This window comes from Amborella trichopoda, chromosome 6 (genome assembly GCF_054954075.1).
Source record: "Amborella trichopoda isolate Santa Cruz 75 chromosome 6, AtrichopodaSantaCruz75HAP2 v2.0, whole genome shotgun sequence".
In the NCBI taxonomy this organism is placed as follows: Eukaryota; Viridiplantae; Streptophyta; class Magnoliopsida; order Amborellales; family Amborellaceae; genus Amborella; species Amborella trichopoda.
Window position 1 is genome coordinate 14115536 of NC_142341.1, and position 14916 is coordinate 14130451.

General features: G+C 36.9%; 1 protein-coding gene across 1 annotated transcript; it reads right to left on the bottom strand.

The window, feature by feature from the left end:
- Positions 1-3929: 3929 nt before the first annotated feature.
- KINESIN-12B (phragmoplast-associated kinesin-related protein) lies at positions 3930-14688 on the bottom strand. The gene is made up of 16 exons (XM_006848388.4): positions 13738-14688; positions 12942-13079; positions 12456-12539; positions 12180-12305; positions 12008-12067; positions 11868-11921; positions 11659-11751; positions 10426-10521; positions 9807-9952; positions 9054-9203; positions 8817-8946; positions 7512-8678; positions 7324-7422; positions 6722-6874; positions 5738-6586; positions 3930-4378 (listed from the first exon to the last, which is right to left on the bottom strand). Exons 1-16 carry the CDS (start codon positions 14032-14034, stop codon positions 4091-4093), a joined length of 3930 nt encoding a protein of 1309 aa, XP_006848451.3. The 5' UTR covers positions 14035-14688; the 3' UTR covers positions 3930-4090.
- Between the last annotated feature and the right edge of the window lie 228 nt (positions 14689-14916).

Consider the following 14916-nt stretch of genomic DNA (forward strand, 5'->3'; position numbering starts at 1 on the left):
GTCCATTCATTTTCTCTCCCCTTTCCAAATTCTTTCCCCAACATTGGCACTTGTCTCTTTCTTATCCCCATTTCTTTCTCTATTTGTCTTTGCAGTAATCTCCACAGAATCGTTTAGCTCATAAAGTGATTCACTTTTTGTGATTTATTTCTTCAAATGAAAACCTGTTTGCATCTTGTGGATGTCTATTGTATGATGTTTATGCATGAAGTTAAAAGATAGATTAAACTTTTTCTATTCTATACATTTATCCAGAGGGAAGGTATCTTATAGTCGAATGAACTGTGTAAAAATGATGTCCATTGAGATCATCACCATCCAATAAAATGATGGGTCGTCGGGAGAGATAGTGGGGCATGGCAGTTCATCTGATGAATGACAGAAGGCAATGCCAAGAGAGTGAGACCCAGCAGAATTGGACATAACAACAATGGTGGGCCACACCTCTCCCCATCATTGTCTGTCATTATATTGGATGGTAATGATTCTACTGGAGATAGTTCTCTGTGGACCATTCGACTAGTATGGGCTAACCCCATGGACAATTTCTAAAAGGGTGCTGTTTGTAGAGAGCCCAGGCTCTAAACAATCAAAGTAGAGCATACCTTCATTGAAAATATTTGTGATAGCATTTAAAATATATTTTCATCTCTAATTATAAAATTTAAAGCTCCAAAAATAGAGCTATAAAAACTTGAAAATTGATCGTCCAAATGCATTACAAGATGCACTATTTACAAAACTTAAAATCCAGTTTTTCCAAAACTTAAAATCCATTTTTTTTCTCATGTCCATGCATCTTGATGTTGTGATGATCAATTTGAAGATATTTGCGCATCAAAACAACCTCTTCTAGTGAAATTTTTGAGGTGTGGTCTAATTTAATTGTTTAGAGCCACGGCCCTATTTAAACATTTTCCTTTCTAAAAACTAATTAGTTCTTGTATATCCAATGCCACACTACTCTCTCCATCATCGTGCATAATGACGCTAATGGACGACAGTTCTTCATAGACTATTCTACTAGCGTAGTCCCCCTTCTCCCCCACCCACCCAAGGGAAAAAGCCTTTACACTTGTGCATTACAACGGAATTCTTACACATACTCATAATTGAATTTATATAGTACTTCACTCATGACTCATCACCATCTAAAGTTCATCAAACGACTATGTATTAATAGTATTTCAATTTTAATATTTTTCTTTATAAATCTTATTTATCTTAAATTTAGAGCATGCGTTTTTCTATAGTACTTCACTCATAGCTCATCACCATCTAAAGTCCATCAAACAACTATGTATTAACAATATTTCAATTTCAATATTTTTTTAGAAATGCAATTTATCTGAAATTTAGGGCATGTGTATATAACCATACCGCAACAAAATAAAATATCAAACTAATAAGTTCTTGTATATCACAAAGATGGCATGCCACATTACTCTCTCCACAAAAAAGTAATTATAAAAAATAAAAAGATAAAAATACCCTTGAAATATTCATAGGAGTAATTTGGTCATTTTTATTATTTGAATTACTTTTTATATTTTATTTAAGTGTGCATCATTGAGAAGCGCCAACCCACAAAATTTGAGGTTAATTCGAGGAAAATTATAGATACCCCCAAAATAAACTTTGTAAACATCCTACCCCCAATACTTTCAGTATCACACCCTAGACACAAACACTGTTTTTTCTTATATTTATCTCCAATCAAAAAGTCAAAAAAAATTGAGATTAAAATGCCCTTCTTTTCTTTCTCTCCCTGCCCACCCCCTCTCTCTCTTTCTCTCTCTACTTGCCATCTCTCTACCCATCTTCTCTTTTTCTCAATGGTTTAAAAACCGGATCGGTGACCCGGATCGGGCTTTTCAAAAACCGATCCGGATCGGCGAATCGGCGATCCGGATCGGCGAATCGGCGATCCGGATCGGAATCGGGTGAATCGGTCAGAATAAAGCTTCAAAAAAATCCGAAAAAATTATTAAAATTCATTATAAATATTGGTTTTTAGGAATTCAATAAAAAATGAGGGTACTCCATTAAGAATTTTCATGTTTTTGAATGAATATGCAAATATTGATATGTTCTTTCCCTGCATGAACCGCCATTCAGCATTTAATTTACAGTATTTCGTGCTCATCCCTACACTGTTGCTGTTGGGACTCGATATGTGAATAATATGGTTGGGATAGGGTGGCCTCAGAATCATCATCTCTCTCGTTTTCTCTTTGAATAATATGGATTAAAAAAAAAAAAAACAAATTTTCAAAAAAATCTATCATGGATTAAAAAAAAAATCACAAATTTTCAAAAAATTCTATCATGGATTACAAAAAAAAATTCGATCATGGATTAAACAAAAAAAATCACAAATTTTCAAAAAATTCAATCATGGATTACATAAAATTCGATCATGGATTACATAAAATTCGATCATGGATTACAAAAAAAAACAAACAAAAAAAACAAAAAATTCAATCGTGGATTACAAAAAAAGAAAAAAATAGTTCGATCATGGATTACAAAAAATTCAATCATGGATTACAAAAAACTCTATCATGGGTTACAAAAAAAGCAAAAAACAAAAAATTCAATCATGGATTAAAAAAAACAAACAAACATTTCAATCATGGATTACAAAAAAAAAACAAACATTTCGATCATATATTACAAAACATTCGATCATGGATTACAAAAAATTCTATCATGGGTTACAAAAAAAAAAAAAAAAACAAAAAAATCGATCATGGATTACAAGAAAAGAAAACAAACATTTCGATCATGGATTACAAAAAATTCTATTATGGGTTACAAAAAACCAAAAAATTCGATCATGGATTACAAAAAAAATCTATCATGGATTACCAAAAAAAAAAAAAAAAAAAAAAAAAAAAAAAAAAAAAAAAAAAAAAAAAAAAAAAAAATCCGTACGGAATCGCCGATTCACTGTTCGGACTCGCCGATTCCGTACAGTGAATCGGCGATTCACTGTACAGAATCGTCCGGTTCTCTCTAGAACCGGACGATTTCCGATTTTCGGGGCGATCCGGTTCCTTTTTCACTATTTCCGAGTCGAACCGGGCGAGTCCGGTTCGACTCGGCGTTTTTTAAAACGCTGCTTTTTCTCTTTCTACCACCTCTCTCATTTCACTCTCTAACCAAGCTATAAAAAAACCCAATCAGTCTCCCAATCTCTCAACCCATTTTTTCAATCTCCTGAAATCTCTCGGCCAATTTTTTCACCTCTTCCCCCCGAAATCTCTCTCTGTGCATTTTTTCTACTCCTAAAATCTTTCTCTGAAGAGAAAGAAAGATAAAGGGGAGAGTGAGGATGGGTAGAGAGAAAGAAATAGAGAGTGAGGATGGGTAGAGAGAAAGAAATAGAGTGAAGGCGGGTTGAGAGAAGTGAGGGCGGGTAGAGAGAGAAAAAGAGATAGAAAGACAGGTAGAGAGAGAAAGAGAGATAGAGGGGTAGGTAGAGTGAGAGAGAGAGAGAGACAGGACGGGTAGAAAGAAAGAGGGGGTAGAGAAAGAGATGATGGGTGGGTAGAGAGAGAGAGGAGGAAAACATTTTAGTCTCAAATTTTTTTGCTTTTTGACCAAGAGTAAATACAAAAAAAACAATTTTTTGATCTAGGGTGTGATACTAAAAGTATTGGAAGGGAGGATGTTTACAAAAGTCATTTTGAGGGTATCCATAATTTACTCTTGTTTTGATTTGTTAAAAATATTATTAAAACTCAAACACTATTAGACAATTGTGACCATTTGTTGGACTTTGGACAATGATGAACCACATGTGAAATACTGTATTAAGTACACTAATTAGTGTTTTAAGGTGTTTTCCTGTTATAATTAATTGGAAGTTCTTCTCTTGCTGATCAAACAACAATCTGAACTACATTCCGAACAATGAATGACACTTTCTTTAAACATACACAAAAAGAACATTGAATAAATCTCACAATGGACAGGCGAGTAAGAAGTCGCCAGTAGCCACACATACATGATGAACACTCGTATTATCATACAGAATCGCTGATATGTTGCTTCATTTATATAGTTGAAAGTCCAGAACTCCTTCTCAAATGTTGCAGCTATCATATCCATTATACCATGCGGAGGGCCTGTCTTCCCCTTCATACGTAAACATTTCGAATTCCTCTTTCCATCCTCGGTCACCAAAGCTCTTAGTATCTCCTCCATCATCAAACTTGGGTCTCTCACTGTAACTATCCTTGTATATTGTTGGCGGCCTCAGAGCTGACTTTGGGAGCTTAGACTCTGCTAAGAACTGGTTCAATGCAGCAATCTCCTTCGAATGCTTTTTTTTCAATTTCTCGACTTCTTTTTCTGCAGCCACCCCTCTCTCCTGCAATGCCCATTATTAAACAGATAAACTTGAAATGTCAAATGTTACTGTGGTATGAAGCTTTGTTTCAATGTATTAGTTTATGATTTTTTAGTCCACTGAGAATATACCCCAAAAATAAAGGACAAGCAAAAAAAATTACAGGCAATGGTAATTGGTACACTGCAGGGGCATCCACTGCCAATTGTAATAGTGGAGACTGGAGATAACCCCAGGTCTTCACGAAACTAGATTTAATATCCGCCATCCACTGGTGATTTAATCTCCAACGTCCCTCATTGTATGGTAGTTTGTCCCAAAGAAAAATATTAAGACCAAGGAAAATTAGTAGGAAACAACACTGGTAACAAATTTCTATATTTGAAACCTTGCTGATTTATTTCTCAGGTAATTTTCAAAATTTTAGTTTTCTTATGGAAAGTCTGAGAATTTTTTTTGAAAAACTTTGAACTCATTTTCACCTAGAAAGTAGAGAGTTAAAGAAAAACATGCAGGCCACAGTAAATTATACACACAGAAGGGGCATCCATTGCCGATTCTTGATGATGGATGGCGGAAACTGCAGACAAGTCCAAATTACTGTCTTCACCAAACCACATTTAAACTCCACTATTCTAATAGAGTCCTGGATCGCCTGGCTATACACCAGGCTGTGTGTGAAGGCCAAGGAGAAATAATAAGGAAACAACAGTTGTGACAAATTCCTATATTGAAACTTGCAGATTTGGTTCTCAGGTAATTTTCAAAATTTCAATTTTCTAGGGGAATTTTGAGAAATTTCTTCAAAAAAGATTTGGTTCTCTCAGGTAATTTTCAAAATTTCAATTTTCTAGGGGAATTTTGAGAAAATTTCTTCAAAAACTATGAATTTAATTTTGTCAAGAAAGAAGAGTAAAGGGAAAAACTGTGGGCAACAGTAAGATTATATTTTCTAGTTAGACTTTATTTTATGAACAAATATTAATTTGAAATTTTTTCAACTTTATCTCTTCCGGCAAATCACCACAAAAATGTAGAAAAATAAACAAGAGGGAAAGGCACTTTATAGCAAACTAGCAAGGGAAATCTCATTCTTTTCTAAATTATAATATTTTCATGAGACTTCAAATGATACGAGACATTTAATAAGTCCAACATGCTATGAGAAACAATAGTCCACTTGCAATGTCCTATGAGATGATGGATGATGGAGAGAGTGGGACCTATCACTGGTGTAATGTCTCGTTCTGGGGTGGGTCCTCATCTCTCTCCATCATACCATTGTTTCATTGGACTATGGTTTCAATATGGTCCAATGATCCTTTATTTTTCCATAGTCTTTTCTATATGAAAGAGAAAACTAGGCCACCATTCCCTCACCTGAGCAACAAGGACAGCCTCTTCCGCTTCTTTAAGCCGCACAAGCAGCTCGCCAGCTGCTTGAACTGCCTCGGCTGTATCTCTCAACTGTGCTTGCAACCCCTTATTCTCGTCTCTCAAATACTGTCTCTCTCTTTCTTTCTCTACCTTCAAAGCCGAGATCTCAGCTGCAAGAGTGTCAATGAAACGGGACTCAGCGCCCTTGACTCCTGCCTTTGCAGCTGCCTTCTTCACATCTGAAATCCCTTCCCTTATCTTCCGATGCCTCGCAAGCAAGGCAATGTGCTTCTCTTGGAGGTCAGCATATTGATCGAGGATTCGAGCATGGCCCTCCATGGCTGTTTGCAAGGCCTCTTTCAGCTCCTCTGAACATTTCTTTTCAGCGTTTAGTTCAAGCTCCCTCTTCTCTGCTAGTCGCCGACTTGCTTCGAGGTCGAGTCTTAGTTCTTCAGAGAGAGAAATCCACTCACTCTCTCTCTCTATCCACTTCTCCCTCTCCTGTTGAAGCTTTTCTTCAAGGTTGTTCTCTAATAGGGAACCTGTAATTGTTGAGAGAGGACCAATGGAAGCTGGCGAATTGGGAGTTGTAGAGAGAGGAAGTGAAGCTGATTGGCTTGTATGGGTCAATTGTAAGGGGGGAGAGCGACCCCAGTTTCGGGTTGAGACTTGAGAGGAAGAATCAATGTAAGACTGAAGCTGGTTCCTCAGATGATGAACCTCCTCCATCAACACCTCTCTCTCTCCTAGATCAAAGAAGTTTCGGTACTCATCCAGCTCCTCTTGCAATCTCTTCAGCTCTATATTCGCCCTTAGAACCTCAGGGTGGTTATCATATTTTCCTTTCAGAAGCTGTTCAAAATAATCCACTTTATATTAAACACAAAATGAGTTCAACTCCTTAAACAAATTAAGCTAGAAGTAAAACTTGCAGAAAACCTTGATAGAAGGACATGAAAGTTGCCAGTTCAACTAAAACTTGCATACCCTATGTTCATTTGTCAGTGAAAGGAACTCCTCTTCCATGAACTCCTCAGCAGGGAGAACTCCATCCATGAGGCCCTCCAATCGTAAGATCTTATCCTCCCGTGTCTGTTCAATAATGGCATTACATTCACGTTCATGTTTGTATTGCTGAACCTGCAAAACCCAAGCAAATTGTCAATAAAAACAAAAGGACAATTACGGAGATATTTACCACACAAACTGCGTATAGTCCATATAGTATAGGCTCATCCCCAACTGGAACTGGGTCGGAGCGCCAAGTGGCTTTAGATTCAAAGGGTTCAGCTATAGCCCAATACGAGGGAAAGGTCATTTATACTGATACTGAAAAGATCCTTTAATCAGGGAATGGAAAACATCCATCTTGAAAATGGATGGTGGCAATGAACCAAGGCCCCGCCCTAAAAATCATCCATCAAACAGGGGAGCAATTCAACACAATTGCCCATCTTAAAGATGGAGAGTTTGGGGTGAACCTTACGACATACACATTATACATGTTATAATGTGGTAGTATGCTTACTAAATAAGTAGTGGGGGCATCATATAAAGAGATGAAAAGTAATTAAGATTTTGAAACCTACCAAACGATTTAGCTGCTGAATTTCAGCAGCTTGCTTGCCACAGAACTCTTCCAATGCCATCTCTCTCCTAATTGCACCAGCCAAGACCTTTTCGACCGCCTGAACAAGAGTAATAATAAAGCATTTCATGGAAGGAACAACAGGGCAATATAAAAGGAGTCAGAGTTGTGTATCACGTGCATACTTACTTTGGGAACTTGATTTTTGGAAGCTTCGGTTATCTGTGATCCATCAACAGGAACCAACTGCATCTCTGTGTTATCATCCCGCACTTCATTGAGAGTCAGAGCAGTGCGACACTTGCATGAACTACACAAAAGCACAGAAAAGTCTTGTGAGCCTACTGGCTCATCTGGCAAGGTCTGAACTCCTGCGTCAACCTTATCAGCAGCTTGAAATGGTTTGAGGTCCAAAGCCTTGACTGAGAACCTAAACATAGATCTCCTCAGACCCGAGGTCTGCTGATGATTATCAATAACTTGTAGCCCACGTTGGAGACTCGCAGCTAAGGCCTCAGTTGGAGCCATGACAAAGTTCTTACTCATTTGAGTAGAAGGGCCATTAGCAGGAGTAGAGCTCACTGGCTGTGCAACACTAGGACTTTCATTCAATGGAGATAGATTTGCAGACCTCCTTAAACTTTTCCTACTCTCACTAACAACTCGGGGTGACAAGCTTGGGGTTGGAGATTGAAGGATGGGGGATACTGGGCTTGGTACAATGCTGAGATTGGACATTGTAGAATTTGGTGTGCTTGGTGATGAATTGTTCTGTGGGTCTACCACCACAAGGTCTTTACAAGAATCCCCATTTAGCATGAGACCATTCTCTGAGTTGGGTAATACTGAGACTGAAGGATCGGGGATATTGGGTTTGGTATAATGCTGAGATTCAGCAGGTTCATTTTGTGTATCCATTGCTAAATACTTTTCTTGTTGGGCAATGGCAATTTCCTCTGTTTGGGTGTCTTCCATTGTAACATCATTCTCTTCTGAACCCTGCTCACTGATACAGCCATTAGTGAGAGAATCACTTAGAACTGACTTGGTACTACTATCTGAGCTTTTTGAAACTGCTTGCTTCAAATCATTTTGGGTTTCTTCCGATATTACAGGAAGTGTGCCGACAAAATTGTAAGAGATGGGTTGAATAGATGAAGAAGGCTTCTCCACATCATTCTCATCTATCTCCATTTCCTCATCACTGTCATTTTCAACATGGGGTAGTGTTAATGGACGGCTCAGGCTCAACCTCAGTAGATTCAAGCTTCTGCGTGCATTCCATCCTGTTGAGTATCCCCCATTACCATCTCCAGGGCTATTTCCACCATTAGACTTCATTCTTATAAGTTCATCCTGTCAATGAATACCAAAAATAAAATATTTATATCCACTACAACAAACAATATTGATTGTTTTTCTCAAAAGAGAAGAATTGGGTGAGAAGAAAAATAAGGGAAATATGCTGAGAGAGAAAAAGAGAGAAGTGCATACTTTTAATTGGCGTATCTGTTCTCGCAAAACATTGACATCATCCTCAGTTGTTTCATTCACAACCGCCTTGTTCTGTATGGCCTTAGCTCGTTGGGCAAACCTCAGAGTGCTCAATGTTTCACTCTTACAACTACAGTATGAAAATACTGATTAGAATCAGGGAAAACTGGTTTTTTAAACAGTAAAACCTAAATCTCTAACCAGTAAATAAAGTCTTGACAAGGATTTTAAGACAACCTCTGAGCCGGAGATATTGCACATATCATAGCTAACTTTGCGTTCCCACCTAGGGACTCTTGCAACAAGAAAGTCAACCGAGAATCCCTGTATGGAATGTGTCTCTGCTTTCCTGTCTGGGAAACTTCTGCAAGAATATTAATCAAATTCCTGCACTTACCCAGAGCACAAAAACTATCAGCAACCCCAAATATGCCACTGCTCCCAGTTCAAAGAAACAGTTTATTGAACATCAAAATGGAACAACTATTCAGAATGCATGCACAGAACAAATCTATAGGTTAGTGGAGCCATTTAACAGGGATCTATACAAATGGCCAACTGTATCTACAACAACCAATCAAAGAATCTCAAATAGTTGGTTCTTTTTTTTTATTTACTATGAAGCATCCTGAAAGGAAATCATACTTTCATATAACCATCCATTCTATAAGATGAGCTCCAACTATGTCGGTTTGCATATTGCACTGAGTACATATACTCATACCATATTTATTTGTACATGCCTGCAGTATTGTACAGTAACTGGTAGAACTATAGTGGCATTTGATCTGCGATTTTATACCCAAATCATTGTTGTGACTAAAAGATCTACCAAAGGAGACTACAATGACACATGATATTAGGTTGAAACTATCCAGACCAGTGGATCAAGTTGTATCATGACCCTATATAATATAAAACAATTGTTATTCTCAAGAAAACTGAAGCATTCCACAGATTTCCAACTGGAAATATGAAAACCATTCTTACCCTAGCTGTGAAAGAGATCGGTTTATATTTCCTGCTTCTTTTAGGCGTTCCCCTGCTGCACCTGTGAGTTTTTGTCTTTCAGATCCAGCAAGATCTACAAGGTTGATTCTACTTGTCCTCAAACTACTCAAGCCATCTGCCATGCACTGCATTGGTAATATAGTAAGATTGGGCAAGCAATGTTCCCAATAACAACATAAGCCAATACAACGTAGGATTAAAGAAACCTTAGAAATAAGTATAGAACTATGAATTTAATGTCTGAGTTCAAATGAACTCCATATGATAGAACTAGTGTGCAGTAATAGTCCAATACAATGTCTTTTATGAAAAAGTACTGTTTAAACCGTAAGTTAGTGCACTTTTGTCTTCTGGTATCCAAATTGTTGTGATTCGGAAATGGATCATAAAGAATGAAGGAATCTCATCCAGGCCACTTATTTAGAAATAATGAATCAAAGTTCAATAACAAATATAGAGTAGCTTCTAATAATTGATCATCTCATACGATGGACAAATGTCTCAGACCCTCTAGTAGCATAATTATGTGTGTTTCTTAATGTTGGTTAAAAAAAACCTTCTAGAACTTAAGGTACGCGCTAATATCACCAAATATTACCTTGCAACGTGATTCAACAACACATGTAAAGACACTATGTGATCGGGAACTTTCTGCATTTATGCTTGTAGCACCAACCCTTCTGTTTGCAAGGCCCTGAATGGAAAGAAAAAAAGATTGATAAATATGGTAAATAATTAAACATGTAAACTCCAGTGCGTAGATCGATTGTCCAAATACAGGGGAAAAAACAAAAACTGGCATAGGGCACTGAATGCATGAAAAAAATATATCTCACTATATAACAAATCTAAATACCCATGCAGATAATAACTACACACTAACATGATGTTAAACACAATAATACAATAGCAGTATCTTGTTTTTGGAGAAAATAACACAATAAAAATACAAGCATTTATATACTAGATATGGACCCAATTGTTTAAGGAAAAACCAATGGACATGCTTGAGATAATCCTTTTGGCCAATGGATCATCTTCTTGTTGAATTTTATTTTTACAATCCCAAATCAAGTCTCTCAGATGTTTTGGTCACAGGACTGCTCTTTTTTCTTTTTTCTTTTTTTAAATGCTTTGCCGCAACCTACGGATAGTAAAATGTTTAGCAACCAAATAATCTGACATAATGCACAGGGGATGAGAAAAAACCAGTATCTATTATTTGAAACATGAAAAGCAGTTAACCAACCGTGAGAAAGAGGAACGCAAATACTTTGTCAATTTTCCTTGGATAAGACATTGTTAAGAAATTTCTAAACATTTGGAGAGCGAAGGCCTGCAATGGGCCCATTTCCCTGATTAGTCAACCAGAAACCAGATACACAATTGTCCTAATTGCACCTCAAAGATAACTAATATCTGTACAGAATCAGCATAAGTCAGTGGTGAAACAACCATTAAGAAACTTCTGCTACATTCATTTAATTCAATTTAATACCCTGACTTTTGGTTAAAACATGCACTTGGATAAGACATTCATAATAAATTTTTAAATGTTTGGAGGGTAAGGGACTGCTGTGGGCTCATTTCCCTGATTGGTCAACAAGAAACCAGAGACCCAATTGTCCTAATTGCACCTTGAAGATAACTGATATCTGTACAGAATCCACATAAGTCAGTGGTGCAACAACCATTAAAAAACTTCTGATATGTTCATTTAATTCATTTTAATATTAAGACTTCTTGATTAAAACATGTCTGAGCACAATTGCTAAAGAAATCCCTCAAACTCAACGTTCAAACTTCAAACAATAGCAGAAGCCAGATCTACCTTAGTCAAAAGATGTGTTACGTCCTTCATGGTACAAACAAGCTCCTCAGTTAGATTCTCGACATAGACACCAGACTTAACATCTTCTCTAATCTGATAAGAAGATGATATTGTATTATAAAGTGGCACAAGAAATCAAATAAATAAGCACCTGTATCATAAATTGGCACACGAAATCATAAATAGTTTCCAACAAGCATAATTTTTACCTGGAGGTTTCTCCCATTTGGATCCAGCAAATCAGTGATTTGTTCATTATAAATCTGTTGTGGAGAATGGGCTGACATTACATATAAGAAAATAAATGCAGAACCCCAAGAATATACTACTATTTAGCTTCACATGTTACCTCTAGAAAAGAACAGCGCAGCTGATAATTGAGCTGCTTGTCAGAGTGTTTAACTTGCTCCTACAAAGAAATTTCAGTAACATCAGTTACATCAAACAATAACATTTTATTTCTCAATTTTTATTCTCATTAAATTTTGGTTCTAGAAAAACTAAAAAAGAATCAGACATACTTCCTGAATCCTTGCAAACAAACACTCAAAGACACGAGGTGTAAGTCCCTGTTGTATTCCAGGAGAGTGCTCATTGACTAAAGCATTGGCAGGACCCCACATGGTATATGTTTTTCCACTTCCAGTCTAATTCATTAAAAAATCAAAAGGACAATTATTAGAAAAAGTTTATTTCCTCACAATATAAAATTGATGCTCAAAATTTGAGAAAAGTAGGCTTTACACTTTACACAAATTAAAATTACAACAACATGCTCCAAGTAACTGAGTTTGTACCTGTCCATAAGCAAATATGGAGCTATTAAACCCCGCTAAGCAATTCTCCACCAATGGAATGCCAACCAGCTGAAAAATATCTACCTGAAAAAAGCAAATGCAAAAAAAAAAAATGTTGAGATCATATTATCTCATTGCAAGGTAGTAACCAAGAAATCCTTTTTAAATTGAAAAAAATAAAATAAAAGGGAGACACATATAGAGCAAAAATTTCAAATAGCCCAGTTCCTATGTAGTATTAGTGCTCTTCAGATGCGGGGAAGGAAGTCTTTACTCCACAAAACTCGAAAGAAGTGAAAATCAAATGGGACAATGAAGACACCATCAGTTGCTGAAACAATGTGCTCTCACTGTTCCATTTTCAAAATTTTGTTTCTCACATGCAACCCATGATTGATGAACTTATCAGAAATCCCAGAAAGCAACAAAACATCATGAAAACTAATATCAATTTGGGGAAACTGAAGTTACCCATTTTCTCCTCACCTGTGTCGAGTCTGTTCCAGCTACTGAATCAAACGTGAATACTTGATCCAGAACTGACAAAGAACAAGGAGAAATTTTCTGTACGATCTTTTCTCCTTCCTCCTCGTCATTGCTCAAGGGCCTCATCCGCACGATTACCTAGTGAAAAGCATTGATATGAATAATCGTATAAAATAGCCACTAATATTGTAGATTAACTAAAAGACCAAAAAAAGGTAAAATAAATCACCTAGTTACTGCCGCAAGGGTAATCTACTTCTCCCAAAAATCTAGTCCAATATAGAGTCATTGACCAACAAAATGAGACAAGAACTAACCAAGAGCAAAATATGAGAAGCTATGATTTTTCAGAGATTCACAATTAAGCATAATGTGATCAAGAGTTGCAAAGAAATATTAGAGGCTAAGAAACACCAAATAGAAGAAGGGAACCTAATAAAGAAAACTACAAGACAAACAGCTTGTTACTGCCAAGTGGGGTCAATGTGGAATTATTGACAGCAAAATGTAACCCAGATTCATAAAGAAAACAAAGTCAACAAATGAGAAGAGAGAATTCAAGACGATTTCTGGATCCAGGAAAACTCATAAAATATGGGATAAATAATCAGCGACACACACCCCAAGTTCAAGAGATTTAAAGAAATGTTAGAAACAAACTGAAGAAGCCTAAATCAACAATTGAAGAAGCCAAGAATGCACAATTCCTCCCTCGTACCATGATCCAGAGGTTTTGTTAAAAGATAAAAAAAATCTAAGTATCAGATAATCAAATGAAGAAAACAAATCAGTGTACCTTAACCCCTGAATCTGAAGATACGGTGACACCATTTTCGGGGGCAGACTCCACGCATAACTTCCTCTTCAGAGAGTTAGGATTAGGGTTTGATGAAGGTGGTCTGGGTGGAAGGGGACTCTTCTTTACCATGGGTTTCCCTGAAATTTCAGACTGAGCATTTGTATCTGGAGGCATGTTCTCTTTTGAGCTTCGAGAAGTCCTAGACTTCTGAGAATGATTACTACTGGGGTATGGAGTTTCCGGCGATTGGATCCCCCTTAAAACCCCACCACTCCTTAGGCCCCCCGTTTTCATGGCTCTGGAATTGAACGAAGGTGGTGAAGTTGCAGAGAAAACCCTGGTTTTTCAAGCAGAGGGTCGAGGAATTGAAGAAAACTAAGGCTTTGTTCTTCGAATCCCTAGATACTTCAGGCTCTCTTAAAACCCTAGGGCGTGGAGAACAGGGCAAAAAAGAAAACCTAGGTTTTATTTTTTGAAAACGTTAATAGTTTTGATGACAAAGTTGAAGAAAAATTCTCGCAGAAAACGCTAAACCTGCTAAAATCGATAAAAACCCTAACAAGGTTAGGGTATTCTGGGTGAGAGAGAGAGAGAGGGGGGGGAATAAAACGAAGTACAAATGGCAAGAGGCAACGGAGCAAAGCACATGGAGAAGTAGCCGTTATCTGCAAGGGGTTCCGAATTTGAAATGGGGATGGGGCCCTATTATTAACTATTTTTTATTTTATTTTTTCTATTTTTCGTGACGCTATTAAAAGTTGTAAACTCTGAGTTGGAAGTGAACGTTGGCTGCAAGAGAGAGACACTCTCTCTCTCTCTCCACATTTACAAATCATCTCTCTCTCTCATTTGTAAATCTAGTTTAGTGTTTCTGAAATTTAAATGACTTTTGGAAAAAAAAAAAAAACTATAGATACCTCTAATTTGTATTTTATAAGCATCCCTCTCGCGAAAATGCTTTTGATATCACAATATTAATTCTAATATTGTTTATTTTTGCACCTATTCTCTTAGAAAAATAGTCAATTTTTTAGACTAAAATACTCCCCATTTTAACTCCACAAGTCCAAAATCTAACACCCTTCGTCTGGACCAGCTTGTGCCAAACAAGTTACTCACAAAAAGTGCCAGTTTGGTAAAAAATGTATCGGATCGACTTCTGATATTCAAATTATG